Source organism: Pipra filicauda, unplaced genomic scaffold (assembly GCF_003945595.2).
Source record: "Pipra filicauda isolate LSUMZ 115617 unplaced genomic scaffold, ASM394559v2 scaffold1_size10287979_pilon, whole genome shotgun sequence".
Classification (NCBI taxonomy): Eukaryota; Metazoa; Chordata; class Aves; order Passeriformes; family Pipridae; genus Pipra; species Pipra filicauda.
In genome coordinates, this window is record NW_024104310.1 from 1,462,873 (window position 1) to 1,483,067 (window position 20,195).

Genomic DNA, 20,195 nt, shown 5'->3' on the forward strand with positions numbered 1-20,195 from the left:
TCTGAAAAGCAAAAGAAAAGATTTTGCAGTTTCTGATGTAGCCTCCAAATTCCATGTTACCAATCTAACACTAAGAGCAGCATTGCTGCTAATGCAAAAGTCAGCTACTGAAGCAGGGAGGAGACTCAATTAGGTCTGCATAAAAATGCCAAGAGCTCTGGCCAGCATGCAGGTCCTGAGACCTGGCACAGCCCACGGTGACAGGTACAGCACAGGAGGAGGCCAGGCAAGATGGGGAGGCCAATGCATCAGGTGGATGCAGAGCTGCAAATCTGTGTTAGGTTAGAGATGCACTGGGGCTGCCCAACCATACAGACCCAATTTCACTTCACTGTGTTGTGTACATAAACTGGTAACACAAACCAGCATGGATCTGCAGAATTTGATGATTTCAATGCCCAGGAGTGGCAGCTCAGCCTTCAGGCTGCAAGGACGAGGGTAAGAAACCTGTGTTGTGGCCACCATGGGAACCTTGACCTCCTCACCTGCTTCCTCGGCCTCGGTGCTGCCTCAGTCCTTTTCCCCCACTCCCCTGCATTACCATGTTATATTGCATTTCAGCCCAACTTCCCTGCAAGTGTATCTCAGGTCTTATAAAGTGTTGACAGGGTTGGGGTTTTCTGTTCAAATCCTGAGCAATCCCGTATTCAGGAGAACACAGGACATTTGGCAACAGATGCTGAAACTTTTTGTAAGGACACTCTATAAAGAAAAAAAGCTGAGGGAGACAGATTAGAGTCTGCTGAAGAAATCAAAGTCACAGTTTTCTTCTGTTCCCTGTGCCCTCAATCCTCTGAATCTCTGAGTTTATACTGAAAGTATTGGAAACTTGTAAAATTTCTTACAAATATTGGTGATTTGTAAAATGTTCATTGTTCGTGTAACACGATGAAGGGCAGGGCCAAAACCTGCAATCTTGTATAACTGAATTTACCTATTCTCAGTAATTCACAGAATCCAGATAAATGCATTCCTCAGGGGGACAAACAACAGGTTCAAATGACATTTAAAATAATTGTTTTTTTCTATTAGGAAATGCCACAGAAATTCCTTATCTGATACAATTAAAACCAAAAATAAAGGCTCGCATGCACACTCCCATACTGAATTGTCATGGAAAATTTAGCTCAAGCCTGAAATTACAAAAAAAAATCCAAAATGGAAAAATTAAGATGCTGATTTTCAACCTATGTATTTCATAGAAAATTTAAAACTGACTTCTTGCCCTGGTTTCTTTGTCTAGAAGAAAGTTGCTTTATAAAAGTTAAAATGAAAATATTGCAGCTGGGTATCAGACATCTAAGCACACAGATCCAGCTAACACGTGGTTTAGCTATCTGCATGCTTTAAGGGGCAGAACAACTTTGTTCTGCCACATGCCAGCGAAAGAGAGCAGAACAAAAAAAGCCTTTCTGATGTACTGCAATGACAGGTCACCACAGAAAAGCAATGATTTCATGGTCTAGATTTCTCATAGGTCAGAAACACTGACAGTGTTTTCACTGAGATTCATTATTAAATGGGGAAGCAGAAGAATCAGGCCAGTCCTTTGTTCACTGAAGCTCAGTGTCAGGGTGACATGACCATAATTTCTCTACATGAATTCAGCACTGTGCCTTTATGCTTTGTAATATTTATTTCTGAATAAATACTTCAGCTGAAGGAATAATTGATCCAAAGTCTTAAATCCAAGCAGAACTGGGCAAACACTTTTCCTGACAGTATTCAGAAGGATCAAGATACACCCAACTATTTTCCTAGGTTACAAGAACCATTCCTCTAGTTTCTCAAAGGACAGATTTAGAAAGGTGCCCCATAAAAGACTGCTAGAGTACACATTCAAACTGTAGACTCACTCCTACGGTAAAATGTAAGATACAAACCTGTTGTCAGTAATAAGCAAGTTAAATATTTAATAGTACAAATGCTGGTGGTGATTGAGACATTTAAACCATTTTCACTTCTGTGCAAAGCAACTACATAAGCTGGAAGATAATTTTCCCTCTCTGTTCAAAACTATGCTATGGATAATGCAGAATTACTTAACTACAGTGGACTTGGGTTTGGGTTGTTTTTATTTGGGGAGGTATTGTCTACAATTTTTCTCACCCTCCCACCCTGTGACTTCAAAAGTGTCACTGACAGGTATTGGAAAGTGTCACAAACAGGAGACTCTCTTTACCCCTCTCTTTACCCAACATTCACAGCAAAGAAGCCCCACAGCAGCACCACGTTACACTCTGCAGCTTTTGTTCTTAACAGGAGCTCTTCTACCTTGTCTTTATTTTTTTTTTGTAAAGTCTACTCCAAATATTACTGATCATATTCTAGTAGCTGACAAAGTGTACTAAGCTTTTGCCTACACAGGATGACCTTTTCCTGTGAAGCCACAAAAGGAAAAGGATCTTTTTAGGTAAGTAAGGTGACCGCCAATACTTTCCAAACACTGCTAGATCGTGTATCAACACCAAGATAGTTCTGCCTTCTAATGCATGATGTTCATGCATGTCCATCATGTTATCTGGTGTATGCATTTTACAAGTTCTTCTGTGCCATTTTGCTCAGTACAGTCTAGTCTTCCTCCTCCTAGGATCTATGGTAAAACAATCTGCATATCCTGTCCCATTGAAGGAAGACAATAATTCCTTAAGCTCTTTACCAAGAAATTAAACATCATCACACTACTTCAGGTACATTTCCCCATCTTTATTTCCTGGATTATTTTAAAACAATGCACACCTAGTTGTGCCTCATAACCCTTCCAGCACATCAATCCCCATCTTTTTGGCCTTTCCTTTTTCTACAGAAGAATGCTTCACTTGCCTGAAATACGTGAACAAAAGTATGTGGCCACAAGATGATCTGTATTGTTTCAATATAAGACAGCAAACGTACCACAGCTGCCAGTTCCCAAGATACTGTTTCCATGGAGAATAATTTGTATTACCATCTAAAATAAAGGCGCAGGAAAACCCAGAGGCAGTGAAGCAAGAAAACATGCAGGGAAGAATTAGCTCTAGATTTAAGCATACCGTGGAATTCTTAGGTGAAGGTGATGTCTTACTCTAATGCCTGTTTAGTTAAGCCCTCATGAGTAAGTCTTCATCTGCTTTTTGAGGATTCACTTCACTGCCAGTGAATTCAAAGGGGTGGCAGTGCTAGTTCCAGAGATTTTCCAGCTTCAAAGTTCTACTGCGTTAGTTACCACAGCATCCCAGCCTGTGTCACAGATGCAAGGAAAAAAGGTCTGAAACTAAATTATGTAAGTACATTAAGTAAATTATGTAAGTACATTGTGAAATTGTATTTCACAATATACAATTTCTGACATTTTGTTGTCATTTGCTGCTCTCCATCTTATAGAGACCACTGACACCTTCCTAAACCATCTATCTATAGGGACCATTGACATCTTCCCAAAAGATACTGCCCAGAGCCTTGAGTGAGCTTTACAAACTCTTTACAGCGATTCTGGACAACTCATACAGGAAACACAGGTATACTGTCACCTATCACCACACCAAGGAGCTTGCTTAGAATATCATCACCAAAGAATATCTCCAGCTGTAACAGTCTCTGCTGATAATGCTGAAACATATGGTATAAAGGGCATGAAAAAACAACTCTCTTTTTTCACAATAAATTGCATCAGACCAACTATTCTAGAAGGAACAAAAGAAATGCAGTCTACCTGTACTGCTCTGTCACTTGCCTTTCTTCAATCTGCCATCCTGTTGGCCTCTTTATTTAATGGGAAAAGCCCAATGATCCAGGCCAGGCAACAGAAGTAAACTCAAGCAAGGCTTTCTTGGCTGTAATCATCATATCATACAAAGGCTTGAGTTGGAAGGGACCTTACAGATCATCTAGTTCCAATTCCCCCACCAAGGGCAGGGACATCTTCCACTAGATCCGGCTGCTCAGGGCTTCATCCAACCTGGCCTTGAAAACTGCCGGGGATGGGGCATCCACAGCTTCTCTGGGCAACCTGTTCTAGTATCTCACTGCCCTCAATGCATTCAGTCATTTTCAAGCAGTGGTTCTGCAATTCATCAGTTACTTATTGTGGATTCTTGTAAGAAGATCCAGAAAAGCAGGTTCACACACACAATTAAACAATCCTTTTCAGCATCTAATCTATGTCTGCTATTGATTCCTTACAATCAGCAGCTTTTCTTCTAAATCTTGTTTCCCTTTTTAAAGCACTTTCTCCAAACACTGGTTGCCACGTATTTTCAATCAGTACCTTTAGTTTATGCAAATCAAAGTCTCATCAGTTCTGTGGTTTCTTCAAGGTGGAGTTCAGTTGAAGAGAAAAAAAGAAAAAACCCTCAGCAGAAAGACATAAAGACACTTACTGCATTTTGGGTGTAGATACATTCCCATGTGCATCTAGGTTGCACTCACATAGGTATGTTTGTGTTTATATTTGAGTTGGTTCCTCAGAACCTGTTAGAGACACTAAATAACTCCACTGCAGAGTAGGCAAATGTTGTCAACAACTGTCAATTCAAGTGAAAAAAATAAAATTCTGATTATAGAAAAATGCGTTTGAAACAGAAGTGAGGAAAGTGCTAAAAGCTAGGTTGAGTGAATTCCATATGAAGACCTAGCAGGAGCAGAGAGCAATATGAGTCTGCAGTGGATGTGCAGCACTTCAATTAGGAGTTTAAACATGTCATTGCAAAATGCAATGTTCATTACCAACCAAGGATGACTGTAAATAATTTGCTGCTTCAGCTGTTAACATTTGAGGGGTTTTTTTCTGCCCTTTCAGTTCCTACATCCCTTCCCACATACTGCTATTTTTATAGATAGCCAACACTACCAGATGTCATTTTGTCATCTGCCACCATTATGCCATCACCCTTTTCTGATGAGGTTTTTGCTACTTCTAATCTTTATATTACAGTTAAGGTTTCTGTCATTAGGAAAGCTGGTAAGTAGAGAAAGAGGTGTTAAAAAACAAAGTCTTAGTTCAGCCTCCATAAATGCAAACAGTAACTAAGCCATATATGCTGATCTCTCTCTCTCAAAAAAAAAAACCCAAACCCAAACAAAAAACAATTACTGAAAAGGATACCATTACTTTGCTATCAGGATTTGGTATGTTTTTAGCAAAAGAAAACGTATATCATTTGAAAGACTGATTGGGTTTGTGGCAGGTGGAAATAGGTGATCTGACTGTTTTATTCTTGTATTTTATCCCATGACTCCAGTGCTCTCAAGTCCCAGGGAACAGTGTCTGTCAGAATGATATATATCACTGACAAACAATAAAATATAAACAGCAAATCAAATATAAACAAGTCTGCAGATGGAAAGAGGAATTAGGGAAACATCTCTGGGCTGCATACAGATGCAATATTGATCCAATTACCAATGCATAAATGACCAAACAAGTGGCCCACTGGCTCAACATATAAAAATAATGCATTAACACAATGATGCTTGAAGGGACAGGTTTATTATATCTCCCACACCTTTTCATTTCTGAGCCGGTGACCAAAGCAATAATGAAAACCTTTATCCAGAAAACATTTACAGCAAAACACAATGTATTTGTGCTGTTAATTAAAATGCTATATTGTTCTCCTCCCTTCTCACATCCAGGGTGATTCTCTAACTTTGCAATGGCATTTCCCACACAGTAATGCTTAAAAAACTACACTAAACACAACATAATCCTAAATAATAATTCTTTTTTAATAACCTGGTATAGAATACCTTGCAAACAAAAGACACTCATTCAGATTTAATGACAGGTACTGTATTTTTGGCAACCCTGGAACAAACCAAAGAAAAAGCAAAGAATTACTCTATAACCATGAGGGAAAGAAACATCCATCTAAATGTAGAGGATTCATATGGCAAAACTAAAGAAAAAATCCACACTTACAGCAGATTTTTTTTTAATTCTTAGTGCAAGAAACATAACCAAGTTAATCACAGAGTCAGTACTAATTAAGAATATGGAAAATTCTCCTATACAGAGGTAGAGTCCAGTGCACAAGGCTAAAACGATATTCAATAGTCTAAACAAGACTGAGCCAGGTTTTACGGAATCCACTTTTTAAAGTATCAGACTGTATGTACATACATACAATAAATAGACTATACAATCTTTAAAGTAGTTTAATAAACTTCACAAAAATTATAGTAGATGCATTGATATCTTTACATAATCCAAAGTTCGTATCTCTATCACCCAGAAATGGATAAAACCAATATTCCTGATATCAAGTTAAATGGAAAATAGTTTAGCAAAGTGTTGATAAATCAAAATATTTTACACATTTTTAAAGCCTAAATTTATGCTTATAAAGGATGAATTTCAAATGCTCTGAAAATGTTCCTTTTGATACTATCTGTAAAGAGGTTTCAAATGCTGTAATTTGTTATAAACACTTGCCTTACATTCCATGTTCAAGGGAAAAATGGACTTGGATACTCACAGTTCTGATGCATTGGCACAACAAGAAGTGACGAGAATTAGATTATTTTAAAGGCCCAAAGGACACCAGGAGAATTTATGGATGAAACCTTCATGTCTCAAACTACATAAATCACATTAGAAAGTTAACAGAAAACTGTTTGGTTTTACTACTTCAAACCTGTCGGTGCCTTTCCGCCCGGAGGCACCTGATTAGCATCGCTCTGGGAGTCAAATGTGCATCTCTGGGCCCCCAGGTTTGCTACAAGCCCATAGGGCTTAACAAAACAAACATGGAATCTTTTATGGGTAACAACAGTAGTGCATAAATCAGGGACGTCTGTTGCCATTCATTTCAGTGATAGTCACAAGGAAAGGATTTCAGGGAACTGAGAGCTTTCTGCTGCATCTTTCTAAACTGTGCAAAAAAAAACGGGAAAAAAGAAAATCACCCTGGGGCATTACGAAGCAAATATGCTTCTACTGACAAGTTATTTTCTACAAAAGGTTCTTTCAATTGCCAAGGGGGCAACAGCTACAGTAAAGAGGGAAATAGTAACAACAGTAAGAGCTTAATAATCAGAGTTGGAAATTATGTTCACAGTTCGGTTACTCTTAATTTCTATAAGCACCTACGCTGAAAAACATGAGGGTTTGTATTTTAGCTTCCAAATCAAATCTCCTTGTGACAAATACCTTGTTAAGATTTCCATTCTGCTCTTCTACAGGCCTTCTCATTAGAACAATTTTTTTTTATTATTTTTTATTTTATACAAACAGACTCACTTTGATTTAAAGTAAACATATAAAAATCGAGAATATTGCTTGCAACAATGGACCTGGAGGTGAAGGAATGAACTAGTCAGGCCATACAAAAAAAAAATCTCCCTCAAAATGAATGAATTCTGCTAAACTTCTAATGCTATGAAAATCTGCAAAAAGGATCACAAGATCTGTTGCAAATTTCAGAGATTTGGCCCAAGTCTTATCATCATCATCTCAAGACTTTAACAACTGTATCTTTATATTACGGAAAAATAAATGATTCCAAGAACTCAGGAAGGCACACACACCCAAGTATACTATAAATAAAATACATCATGAAATTACTAAGATCTTCTGATCCCTGTACACACTTTTGGTTCAGCACTATGGTCAAGTTCTCTCTTTTGAAATACAATAAAAGGCATACAAGAAATGTAACATATGCATAATAATTAAGAAGAATAATGCTAATAAGACAGCTTACAGAGAAAAGTGCAGTGAAAAAAACCCAATGCTATTTATCCAGGGGCTTGTGCTACTGTAAATACAGACTTTGTATTTCCTGCTGTGCAAGGGGAAGAATTTATCCTGGGAAGCAGCGATGAGGAATGCAAAAAAACCCAACAACAACAACAACAACAAAAAAGATATTAAGAGAAATCTTTAAGATGGAAATCTCCCAACTTCTTCTCCTCTAGTGCACAGTCATCTGACTACATGGTTTATTTTCATGCTGCCATTTCCCTTCATGAGTACAGTATAATAGAAAATGGCACAGTTCTTAAATATTTTTCTGCCTCTACTTCATTTTTTTGTTTCTTCTTTCAAGCACCTGATTTGCTGTTTCCTCATAAAAAGTGTAAAGCTGTTAGTGAAAGTGAGAAAAAAATTGTTGCTCATCATCTCTCCCGAACACGGATTTCTCCACTTCTCCTTCCTGTAGGTTTTCACTCGTGTGCTACACAATGGGGAGGCACTGTAAAGGCAGCTTGACAGATTTAAAAATAAAAAAATCGAAAGTCTTTTTTCTTTATTCCCCCCGCCCCCAGCCCACTCTGAAAAAAATGGATGGATGAAACAGTACGTCCGTAGGAATATTCCAGTCTCCTCTGTTAGGAGATAATCGCAGGGGACCATCTAACCACAGTCAGATTGTCAGCACTGACCGACCGTTTCTTTGCAGCTTTCCTGAAGTCCTTGTATTTATCTTCACACAAGCGAGAAATGGCCTGTAAAAGACGAAAAAACCCTCAGTTGCATTGCTCACAGCTGTACAGGTGAAGTAAGGCTAAATGCAGATTCCTACATACAGGTAGAATCACAAGAAGTCACTTCATTAAGCAAAACACATGAAGGAGCTTCTCCCCAAACCCTCACTCTCAGTTCATTAGTCTTAAAAGAAAGACTTGCATTGCCCCACACTTTTGAAGGACTCAGAGAGCATATCCCAAGCCTTTTCTTTTCAGGTTAACCATCACAAATCTCACTGAGGGAGCTGACAGTGCTTATCCACTGCTACAAGGCAACTGATATATAGCACTTCATTGGTGAAAAATTGCAGAAAACTTAATAAAACAATTGTAGAATATGTAAGCATATTTGGAGAATTTATAAAGAGGATGGCTCTTAATTATTTTATTTTCTAAAAAGTTTCATAGTGATTTTTTTTTTCTCTATTGAGAAATGCTCTGGCAGAACACTTGCCCTGCTTTGTTTCCAGAGCTAATATTTATTTGCCTTTCGGAAGCAGGTGGTGATTTCTGTGTGATCAGGCTATCCTACATAGTGTCAGAGGAAAATGTAACTCATATTCGGAATACTTTAATTTGCATTACAAATACACAGCAATTTTAAAGCCTTTTAAAGAAAGAGACAAACATTATTCAAGCACTGACTCCTTTTATACTATACTGGATTTAATGTTTTATGTTTCTCCTACTGTTTTTAGTGAAGTCTAAAACAAGTATTTATGATGGACCTCACATGCATAAATATACTGTGCCCTAAAACAGCCTGCCTATTAGAGTTCATATGGCTGGGACAGGCTACAGTTGGCATCAGTAGAGATGTCATCTCTGCTGATCAAACATGCAGAACTGCAGAGAAAGCTCACTGCAAGGAGTACTCAAGGTCAAATTAAAAAATAAGATGAACTAAAGCAGTATTTTTATTTACTCAGGAATGGTTTCAAGTGGTATCTCAAGATAAGATGTTTAATAAAAAGTACTGTACAAACAAAACCAGTACAAGTGTTTGATTATAAAACAAGGCATTACAAATAATTAAACAGCCTGACTCTATGGATCATCATTTTCTTTCTTGATCTTTATTTCTATAGCACAGTGAGTTGTAGCAGTGAAGAGTCCTTTAATTTTAATAGTCCTGCAAAAACCAGAGGCAGGTATGACAGAAGCACACAATTCACATCTGAGAGCAAGGTCACCTAATGCTTTGGTCAAGTCAGCCAGAAAACATCATTAAATTAAAAAATAAAACAAAACCAAAGAAACAAACAAAAACTCCAAAACCACACACACACAAAAACCCAAACCCCAAACCAATAAAAACTACCACCACCGCTAAGAGACCAGTTTCTACTTTTCAGTTGAAAACTGAATTTCCTTTTATTAAGACTACTCTTGAACACAGTTTTCTTTCATGGTGCATATGAAGAGAACAAGAGAATAAAATAACACAAATACTCCTATTGCCTTTTAGACCATAATTTAACTCACTTAAAACTGCTTAATAACATTTTATTTAATTTAACCAGGAACTTAATGGACTAAGAGTTTATGCAATTCAATCAGATTTAAAATTCAATAGGTCAAAAGTGTTTATTCATGAAATAATGTCCCAAGGTATGGCTTGACAGATAGGTACACTGAGGTGGAACTCAGCTTCTTTTCGCTGCCAAGTCAGACTACTACTTTAGGCATCAAACAGTCAGAGAAGGTAATGACTTCAAAATTGCCTGCTTCACAGCAAAATTTCTGTTCTGGGACTTGATCAGACAAAATGAAATTTTGCTTGGAAGTGGCATTTAATATTTTGCATCTCTAGGCTATGCTGATTAATCGTATGGATAAGAAACACAGTGACTCCCACTTAAAGCTCTTCTGAACCTAAAGGTGCCTTTTCATTTGCAAGTAATTTACAGAATTGACATTTGGAGGCTATTGGGCAAGGTAGTTAATCAACTTTAGAGTAACATATGGGGAAACAAGACAAAAGCAGAAAACTGTAAATATTTACTATTGTCTTTCAGTTAAAATATATCCAGATAGTTTATAAACACCTTTCTGTCATCTGATTTCTGCTGCTTTTATTGCTAGGAAAAAAATATTTTTTGACAGTTGCAAGGGACCATTTCTCATATGAAATCAAAACATTATTTAAAACAGCAAGATTATTTCATCAAGTGAAATTTTGTTGGAATTGACTGAAATATATGTAATCAGCTAGAATGAATACATATATATTCTTCCATTATATACATGTACACAGAACTAAAGTCGGTTCCTCCACTGAGTTATGTGAATCTAGATGAGAATTTGTCACTGGAGAAGGGGACAAGCAAGGTGAAAGAAGGTGGGAGAATAGCAGTAGTAGTAGTAGTTGTTGTAGCAATTAGTAGTAGTGTAAATATGGGCTGCATGCATGTTTGTGTAGGGCAGGAAAGCAGCATGGCTGGCTGTGGCTTCACTACCAGGAATGTTCAAAGGCACACAACTGTGAGTGCTGCACAGCCTCCACTAATTGACAAACCAGAGAAAACAGCAGGGACAGGCAGCACCAAGTCTGGAAAAGTTGTATATGAAGAAAATGTATTGTTGTGATGATGGTTCTTCTTAATTTACAGAGCATGAAAGAAAAAGCAATTGGTTATTCTTAACAAAAGAGAAGGCAAGTTTTGCTCTGTTTTGCTTTCCCTTTGCTTCTTGGATAAGAGGGATCTGAACATACAAAACACACAAGGACTGCAATCAGTCACTGCGACACTGCGAAGCTGAAGAGATACAAAGACACTTCTCTACTTGTAACTTACATATTTTTCTCCCGTTTTTTTGGTCTGTTTGATCTATAGAACTGTATCTCCTAGGGCCAAGACAATATAGCATGTATTTCAAAGGGTTTGAACTATGTGCTCAAGTACCATCCTAACAATAAATAGCTCAGACAACACACAGTTAAACTGGGAGGGCACTAATGAATGCTCTTACAAAATCCAGCCTTGAAACAAGCACAGTGCTAAGATCACAAGCAGTAGTAGGGTAGGCACGTTTTGTGTACTTACCCCGAAGAGGATAATCTGACTCATATTTACCTGAGTACATGGGATAATAACCAAGTGTGAGAGTAGGAAATTACAAAATAGTGGATTAAGGCTGGACATCCAAAACCTTCTTGGCAGAAAAATCTCCCATATTAGCATACAGTCCTCAGGAGAAGCAAAGGAAGCCTTGACATTTGACATAATTAAAAGGAAGAAGAAAACACACTACAACATATGCCAGTTGGAACAAACTGCATTGGCAGGTGGACAGACTAGATGATGTAATAAAAGGTTATTTGCCATTTTTAACTTGCTTGATTCCATACAACAGGAAAAAACCCAAGAAGGGTCATAAAAATGGTTTCTGACTACTAGGTGGACTGGTGTAACAACTCCAGGACGCTTTAGTCCACAGACTAATGAAAGGTAAGAAAAAAATTACTGTCATTTAGTCATTTAAAAGACAAAGCTGCTTCTTAAGCGACAACTGTAAGAACATCAATAAGGAAAAACATCCACTGCAGATGCTTGAGAAAGCAATGTAATTTTTAACAAGTATTGCAATGTCTCATAAGACCTCTAAGTTGATGGATCTTTTCCAACATTTCCATTTGATGAGGAACAGTATTCACTAGCACTGCCCTTGGTCTTCTTAAGGCGTTTTTGGTTTTTTTATCACAGATGTGTTTGCATGTTTATCACTCATGATGTTTGCAGAAATTGTAATGCAGATTCTGCCATGTCAGATCTAATACTCTTGCTTTAGATACATAAAATAGCTTTAAAATGCAAAAGTAGCAAAAAAAGCATAATAATATTACCATTTCTCTATGGAAGACCTTTTGTGATCTCCCATGCCAGTAAATAAGTTGCTTTAAATCTTAGGACTGAGCAAGGTCTTTTCAGTTTACCAGACAGGGCAAATCCTTCCACTGTATGTGTACATTTGCTACAAGGCTGCTGTCTTTCATCACAGACTGCAGCTTTTCCCTCAGTATCAAGAATATCACAGCCTGTGTGGTACTGCATCTACTCCACTTGACAATCCAAGCAACTGTTTTAAAAACGGAGAACTCTGGTCTGAACAGCACACAAGAGACCTAGAGAAGTGCTGCAAATGCATTTTGATAACTCTTGGCAAGCTAAATGCTTAACTGTGTTCAGGGAACTAGGCTATAAATTATGCTGTCAAGTAGTTTCAAGGGCACACTAATGACAACCAAGTACTGCCAGGGAACAAGGTAGTCCCCTCCCTTCTGGCCACAGAACAGAGGCAAGGAGGTGGCAGACCAAGTTGGTTTTACAGTAGATACTCTTTCTCTGCCCTGAAGACATTCTCTGACTAGCAGGGTTATTTACAGCCAACTTCTGCTGGCAGCACAAAGCATCCTCAACACGGGGAAATTTTTAATAATGCAGGTTTATTGAAAAAATATTCCATTAATTCTTTTTAAATATGCCTTTTCTTTAGTTAGTACAGAAGAATCACCAGTATTCTCTGGGTATTTACAGTCATTTCCTATTTTTCTTTTCTTCTAAGGTTTTAGGAGCTATCACTGTCACCTTCATTTGTAACTTGCTATTATACACTGTATGTGATATAGACTGACAGTGTTAAGAAACTGTGCTAAATCAAAAAGTAATTAATTTAATTTTAAGATATGAAATGGCATTTATTATCAAGACCCCCATGCCTTAGTAAATCACCTCTCCTCTTTTTCATTTAAGATTACAATCCAAATGATTTTTTTTTAATATTCTCTTTAATATAAACAAAATCTGATGCAAATTTAGGTCACACTCCATACACAGAATTAAGTTACATTCTTATTGGAGCTACCTGTGAAATTTAGAAAGAATATTTAGAAAGAATGAGAAATCTAGTCAAATTTGCTTTGATTCTTTCTCCAACACTTCTTGTTCCCACTGAAGTCACAAACAAGACAATTAACATTCCCACGCACCATTTCCCCCCACAAAAATGTGCACAGTACTGCCTGCTTGTTTTATAGGAGCACTAGGAATTTCAGAGCATGCAAAGCTCGCTCTAAACCACAGGTAAACAACCTCTAGTGCAAAGATGTTATGTAATTAAAGACGTGTTATATTAAAAGCAGTCAGCATCTAATGAAAATCTTCCAAATTAGTAACGAAATGTGCTCACACTCATGCAATAATGCACTTGAGAAACATACCAGAAAAATCAGGAAAAGTATATTCCAGTCTTGCAAAGGGCCCACAATTAGCTGATGATTTAAATTCCTCCTGTGTCTGTGGGTATTCTGTATAGTGCCCAGCATTTCACAGGCCTAGACCAACATAGTGCTTTTGGCATATGGTATATTCAGGTCTCATAAGCATTCATGATTTATTCACTAAAGGCATGTGCTCATTTCTGTTCTGCCATTACTGAGAGAAACACCACAGGAGATAACAGGCTTGGATCCACATGAAGTGAATCAGTAGCAGATAACAAGAACATGGAATAGCTATTTGCAGCAACACTTGTTAATATTCAGTCCTTTAAGGTGGATAATCGGTTTTAAGAAACCAAATGAACACACAAAACTAGACTGTGAATAGTTATGATAAAACTTGTGGGTACTTTCACAAGGCCAATACAGACAACTGCAATTGAAAAAGAAATGGAAAGCAAGACAAGGTATGAAGCAAATTCAGTCAAGTGCTGTTCCCACAGCCAGCAATACTCAAGGCACTAATAAAACCATGATGAAAATAGGGCACAAAATACTCTAACATGTCATGGGAGTACCTGGGAAAAGATGGAAGAAGGGAGAAACAACGCAGAAGTTCCAAATCCCCCTATATATTTAACACTGAGCATTTTAAAAAGAAAGTGTCTTACCTCAAGTTTATATGCCCTGTCTCTGCTGAGGGGCTCCAAAGGAAAACTCAGGTTATTTGCTTCTGCCAGGGAACGCAAATCAAAATAATACTTGGCATAAACACTGGAGGGAACATTAATATTGAACTGTAGCAGTTCAAGAAACTGGCGTTCCAGCTCATTCCTGCAGAAAGAAGATAAATGTGAAGACATGTTTCAGAGTAAGCATTCGGAATGTAATTTTACTTTAAATTGCAAATAGTATAAACCAAGTTCATTTCTTATTCTTGCCAGATGCAATTATCCCAGCCTAAGGTTTGACCTACCCTACCAAGTTCTATTGGAGTATGTATGCCAGTGAGGAATAGGAGAGATGCTGCACCTTGCAGCTGCTACTGTGATGCCAATCAAGTCCAGGCACAAAGTTTTGCTAGTGGAAGGGGCACCTTTATCAGTTTAGCTAATACAGTTTGGGAAAGAAAATCCAGCAGGAAAAAAAAGTTCTCGTAGTTTCTGCTGTACCTCCACTAGGTGGGTCTGCACACACAGCTATGCCAAAACAACACATACACATGCCCTAAATTTGTCAGACATGTCTTATAAATGCGGCACATTTTTCTAACACCTAAATTACTGGAGAACTTATTTATTCCCTTCAGCCTTTCATAATCAATCACTTAGAATTAGTCACAGGAAACCTGAATTTTTCAGCATACTGTTTTTTATGAATTTTTCCCTTAGATGCAGAACCAAAATTCACAGTGGTGATTATTTCTTTTCCAGCACCTAAAACAAATGTGTTTGTCAAAATACCTTATAGGAAGAGAGGTTTTATTTGAGCTCCCACTCTGTAAAGCTTTGGTATAGCAATATGTTATTACCTACACTGGTACCTTAAAAAGTATGTTGAGAAATAAGCTAACCAACAAAATTAAGGAATGGAAATTTTCATCAATTGTACAGCAACTAGATATCCTACATAATATTTATGCAGGGACATATGACACATTTAAATCAGTGACTTCAAGATATGAGAAATAAAAAAGATAAATGGGCGCTGAAAGATGTTTGCTGAAGAGCATAGTGACTGCACAGCTCTGTTACCAGCAGGCATTGACTCTGATATTGCTTTTAAGTTACATTTTGACTGCTGTGTAAGTGTGCAAGGAATGTGCAATAGAGGTTGCACAGCTGGCAACAGAAGAGGAGGGATCTGAGGGTAAAAAGTACTGGCACAGTAGTTTTTCAACACTGAATGATTTTTCTTCTTCTCCCTCTTTACTCTTATATCACTCTTACATCATAATCATTGTCCTTCTTTATCCTCACTCTCTCTCTGCCAAAATTCTATGTTTACATAATGATAAATATTAATTAACATTAAAAGACTAACTAAAAGCTAGATAGGGACTCTTTGGCATGAATTCACATTGCTGAAGATCGCAGCTTTTAAAAAATCCAAATAAAAAAATTACATTTTAAGATGTCTATGAACAAATACAGAATATTATCTTTTATACTGCCAAGATGGTATTTTCTGCAAGTTAAGCCTAAGGGTCTACATTAATGGATAACACAAAGCCTGTTTTAATGGCGAAAGACATTGGCTGCACCTCTTTTGAAGAGCACCCTCAAATCTGTAAGGAAAATACATAGCCTCAGATTCTTACTATCCCCTAACTCCCAGATCTGAAAGTCAGCAGATTAACTCCAGCTGAGAAAGGAAAAAAAACACAAATATTTTTTATTTGAACTAACGTAATTTAACTAACTACCATATCCTTCTTCCACCATACACCTACCTGAGACTGTTTTAGCATGTGCTTTCTTGGGGCACTCCTCAAATTGACACAGAAATTCAATATAAAGTTACATACAGGACTACAGATGCCCACTGCATTTCAGTACTCCCAAGTTCTCTACTAGCTTTTAGGCACAGTCCACTGTACTGATGCTATAAAACCTATAAACCTATAAAACACTGAAAGGTCTGCACCATGTTTTGCAAGATACACTTATGCTGAATGATTCACAGCAGCTGAAGATTTTGACGTAGAGCTCTTCTTCTGCCTTACTAGTACAATGAAAGGCCCCCTCTTGCTTAGAGCTAGACATTTCAAAACATCATACTGTACTGTACCAACTACCTGAAAAATAAGAAAGAAGGAAAAAATCCAGCACACCACAGATGGGTAGGGGGAAAAAACTGGAAAAACTGGCAGCAGAAATATAAGCACCAAGTCAACAAGCACCAACATCTTTGCTGGGGGAGTCACAAGGAGACCTAAACATAAAGCCCGTGAACCAGATCACCAAGTACCATATAGAGAGCTCAGGCTCCACAAAGGCTTCTGGTTCTGCAGTTTGTGAGAACCCCAAAATCTTTAAGAAAAGGTTAAGAAGCTGAAAACCTTAAGGACAAGGACTTTGGCTTAGGTGCAGCACAGAAAGAAGGCCAATGTTAATATGGGTCTGCCACGTGAGTAATGGTGTTATATAGCTCAAGTGCAACTTATAACAGTAGCACCATCACATGTGTTTGTCAAAAACAATAACCTCTTTTTCTGTTTCCTTTCACACCACCACAGTATGACTCATCACCTGCCTTCAAGAAAAGTCCTGAGAATCAGCAATTTCAAAACTCACACTTATAACCATTCTGATTAATACTGTCATATGGCACAGTCTAACCTGCCACTCTGCTTCAAGCTTTTCAGCACTTCAGGTCATGTCCCAGCTTCATAAATACTTTAAAAGCAATGAGATTGCCTTGGAGGAAGAGCGAATGGAGGGAGACTCTTACTGCTACTAAGAACTCAAAAGCATGAAAAGGATCAAGGGAAAAAGTAATTTAGAAAAATCATTTAGGAAACAAACAGTCAAGGAAGCATTATCAAATTATTCTGCATGGAATAATATTACACACAGAAATGCGAAGGGCCTGATTTTGGTTTTTGTCCCTATTATCTCCCTCTCCCCCTTTTATTCTGTAAACCTCATTCTGTCTGGGCTATGTCAGAAAAGAAGCATCATCAACCATTCTTAAAGTAGCTTACACGTTTTAAAACAGATACTGAAATGGCATTACGTGGTATTTCCTACCTGTATATCGAAGTAAGCTTTCCCCCAAACTAATGAAAGTATCTACAGCATACCACAGTAATGCAAGTGTTTTGCATTGTGTTTTTCATTTTGACTCGGGGAAAAAAACCACCCACCTTATTACAAATCTCTTGTTAATACAAGATTTAGAGATAACTTTCCTAATGCTTGAGCAATGACAGCTACTCAGAATTTATAAGACTTATCTAGCAGTGCATGAGCATGCTTAATTTAAAACAATCAGCTGACTCCTAACATTCAACCTTTCCCTTACAGATCATTTTTAGACCAGCTATAAAACTGACATACAGCAAAATATTAAGAAATTAAATTATGGCTGCTGTAGCAGAAACACTTGGCCTTTCACTGCTCTGAGATTGCAAACCGAGATTCAAAAAACATTCTGCCTGCATAAACATTTCTTCTCATGTACTTCCCTCCTTACCCTCCTCCCAGAGGGGTTATCCACAACAACCTCTCTCCATTGGCTGTGATCCTGACTGAAGTGAGCTAAAGCACAGACAAGTCTCTATAGTTTTCATTACAGATACTTAGCTCTGCTTCAAAGAGCTCTGAAACACGTAGATACTGTACTAAAACATATTTTTAATAATTTTATTATTACTGGTTCTTATGAAAAAGGGGTGCACCAGTAGACTGGAAACATCACTCTCTGAATACACAAGCTGCAGTTGAGGGATCAGCCACCCCCAGCACCATCCCAGTGCCAATTCCAGCTGCAGCCCTTCCAGCACTGTTCTCACACACACACCAGCTCAGGTGAGGGCATCTCAGAAAATGTGCACAGCCTGTCACTCAGCCCTGAATGTGCACATGATTCAGACCCAGGGCACTTCAGCCAACATATGTAACACCTGCTAACCCACCAAACCAAAAAGCACTAGACTATTTACTGAAGACTCATTCTAGTATTTGTGAACATTATGATATTAATTGCATTTGTTCTTATTACAGTTATTTTTCTATTGCTGTTGGAATGTACCCTCAATAAGACTGGAATATCCAGCCCCATGTCAGAATTCTCTATGTTGTTAAAATACGCACTTAAGAATGCCATCTAACTAAAAAATGGAAAAATGGAATTTTTTTCCCATTTGCAACTTAAAATAATGTATTTCTAACACCTTGGAAACTAATCCAGCAGGATACAGGAGGGAAGAAACCTCAAAACCCAAAGCATCAATTTTGAAGAACGGCAATAAATAAGTGGGTGATTATCTAAGGTTCATTAGGATCACAATTTTTTTCCTGCTTTACATGTTTGTCTACTGTCTGTACGGAAAATTAGCATGACAGTAAATGATGCTGAAGTGAATAAATGCAGGCCCATTGGACGTGGGGATTTTTGTCAAATCATACATTTAAATATTCTGCTAATCTGTCTTCATTATTGTGCATGAACATCCAGGGGTAAAATACACTTCAGCCAGAAAACACAAATAATTCATGTCTTTCATGTAAGCAGCTGCCAAGTAGACCTCATGCCATCTATCAGCATTTACCATGTTTAGATCAACACAAATATACAAACTTCATATAATTTATGAAAGAACTTCCTGTCACCCTCATACACATAGATCTTGGCATTCATTGACAAAGATAAACAAACTGCACTCACATGTCTTCGACCGTGATATCTTTCAGGATCTGGCAGTAATCCACATTCCACACTGCCTGGTCGTCCCAAACTTTGGATGCCAGCAGAATTGCCCCCAGTACAATTCGCTTCCAGTTTGCTGGACAAATATCTATCTCTGCATAAGTTAAAAGTCTTTCAAGATATACCTGTGGAAACACATTAAAATCAAGACTTGATCTACTTTGATATTAAGTATAAATGGATAATAAAACTATTCTCACAAACCCATAGTGGTAATTTTAAGACAGTAATCCAGTCTCAAGAAGATTCTTTTATTATAAAAGTTGTAAGTTTGAATGTATACATTATGACAAGCTCATAACTGGATGTGATAAATCCATTTTAGTTGGCCTTTGCTTTCTGATGCTATTAACCATTTCAAAAGGCCAGATGTCAGACTCACAAATACAGCATTTCTTCTTTAGCTGTGACTTGCTCCTGCCTGCCACCCTAATGCTAAAGAAAACCTTACCATTATCTTATAATACTGTAAAACAAAATATCACTAATAGTTCAAAAATTTCTTTTTCTTCGCAAGGAAGGCAAAACAGTATTTAAGCACAAAATTACAAGTTCTAAATTATGTGTCAAGCCCATTACTAAAAATGGAGGTTTGTCTTTTTATTTAGAGCATCACTCTGAGAAGATTTTGATGTACAAAATTTGGTATTGGGAGACCACATAAACACAATGCTCAGTAAAAAGGCTGCACATGGATCTCCCCAGAGTCTGTACTACCTGAAGGTTCTGTGTAAAAGGTTGCCTTTTGTTTTCCAGGCAGCCTGTGCAAGCAACCCCCTTACACTCTATATTGCACAAAATAACTTGTAATGTTTCCAAGCAAAACTGCTCCTTGAATTACAAACAAACAGTATTCCTTGGAATTGTCCTTGGAAAGCAAAAAACTTCTTTAAAGCAACACACTGCGCTAACACAGGCAGCGTCATAAGCAGAAAGCCTATGGAAGCCATAATATCATGCCACTCAAATTAGGAAATGAAATAAATTTGCTTCACATCAGTGCAGATTTTGACTTCTTACTGTAAATGCAAAATCTTTTAAATTTCAACTTTTCACATCCAGCTTTAGTAGATTTTTTTAATGAATATTCCAC

General features: G+C 37.6%; 1 protein-coding gene across 8 annotated transcripts in view; it reads right to left on the reverse strand.

Moving 5' to 3' along the window:
- Positions 1–5,448: 5,448 nt before the first annotated feature.
- CCNY (cyclin Y) overlaps positions 5,449–20,195 on the reverse strand; it is a 123,350-nt gene continuing 108,603 nt past the window's right edge. For all 8 annotated transcript variants that reach the window (XM_027717260.2, XM_027717259.2, XM_027717258.2 and 5 more), the window contains 3 exons: positions 19,061–19,227; positions 14,341–14,503; positions 5,449–8,427 (listed from right to left, as the gene is read on the reverse strand). In XM_027717260.2, the coding sequence (XP_027573061.1) occupies positions 8,311–8,427; positions 14,341–14,503; positions 19,061–19,227 (447 nt within the window). In that variant the 3' untranslated portion in view covers positions 5,449–8,310. The remainder of the gene's footprint in view (positions 8,428–14,340; positions 14,504–19,060; positions 19,228–20,195) is intronic.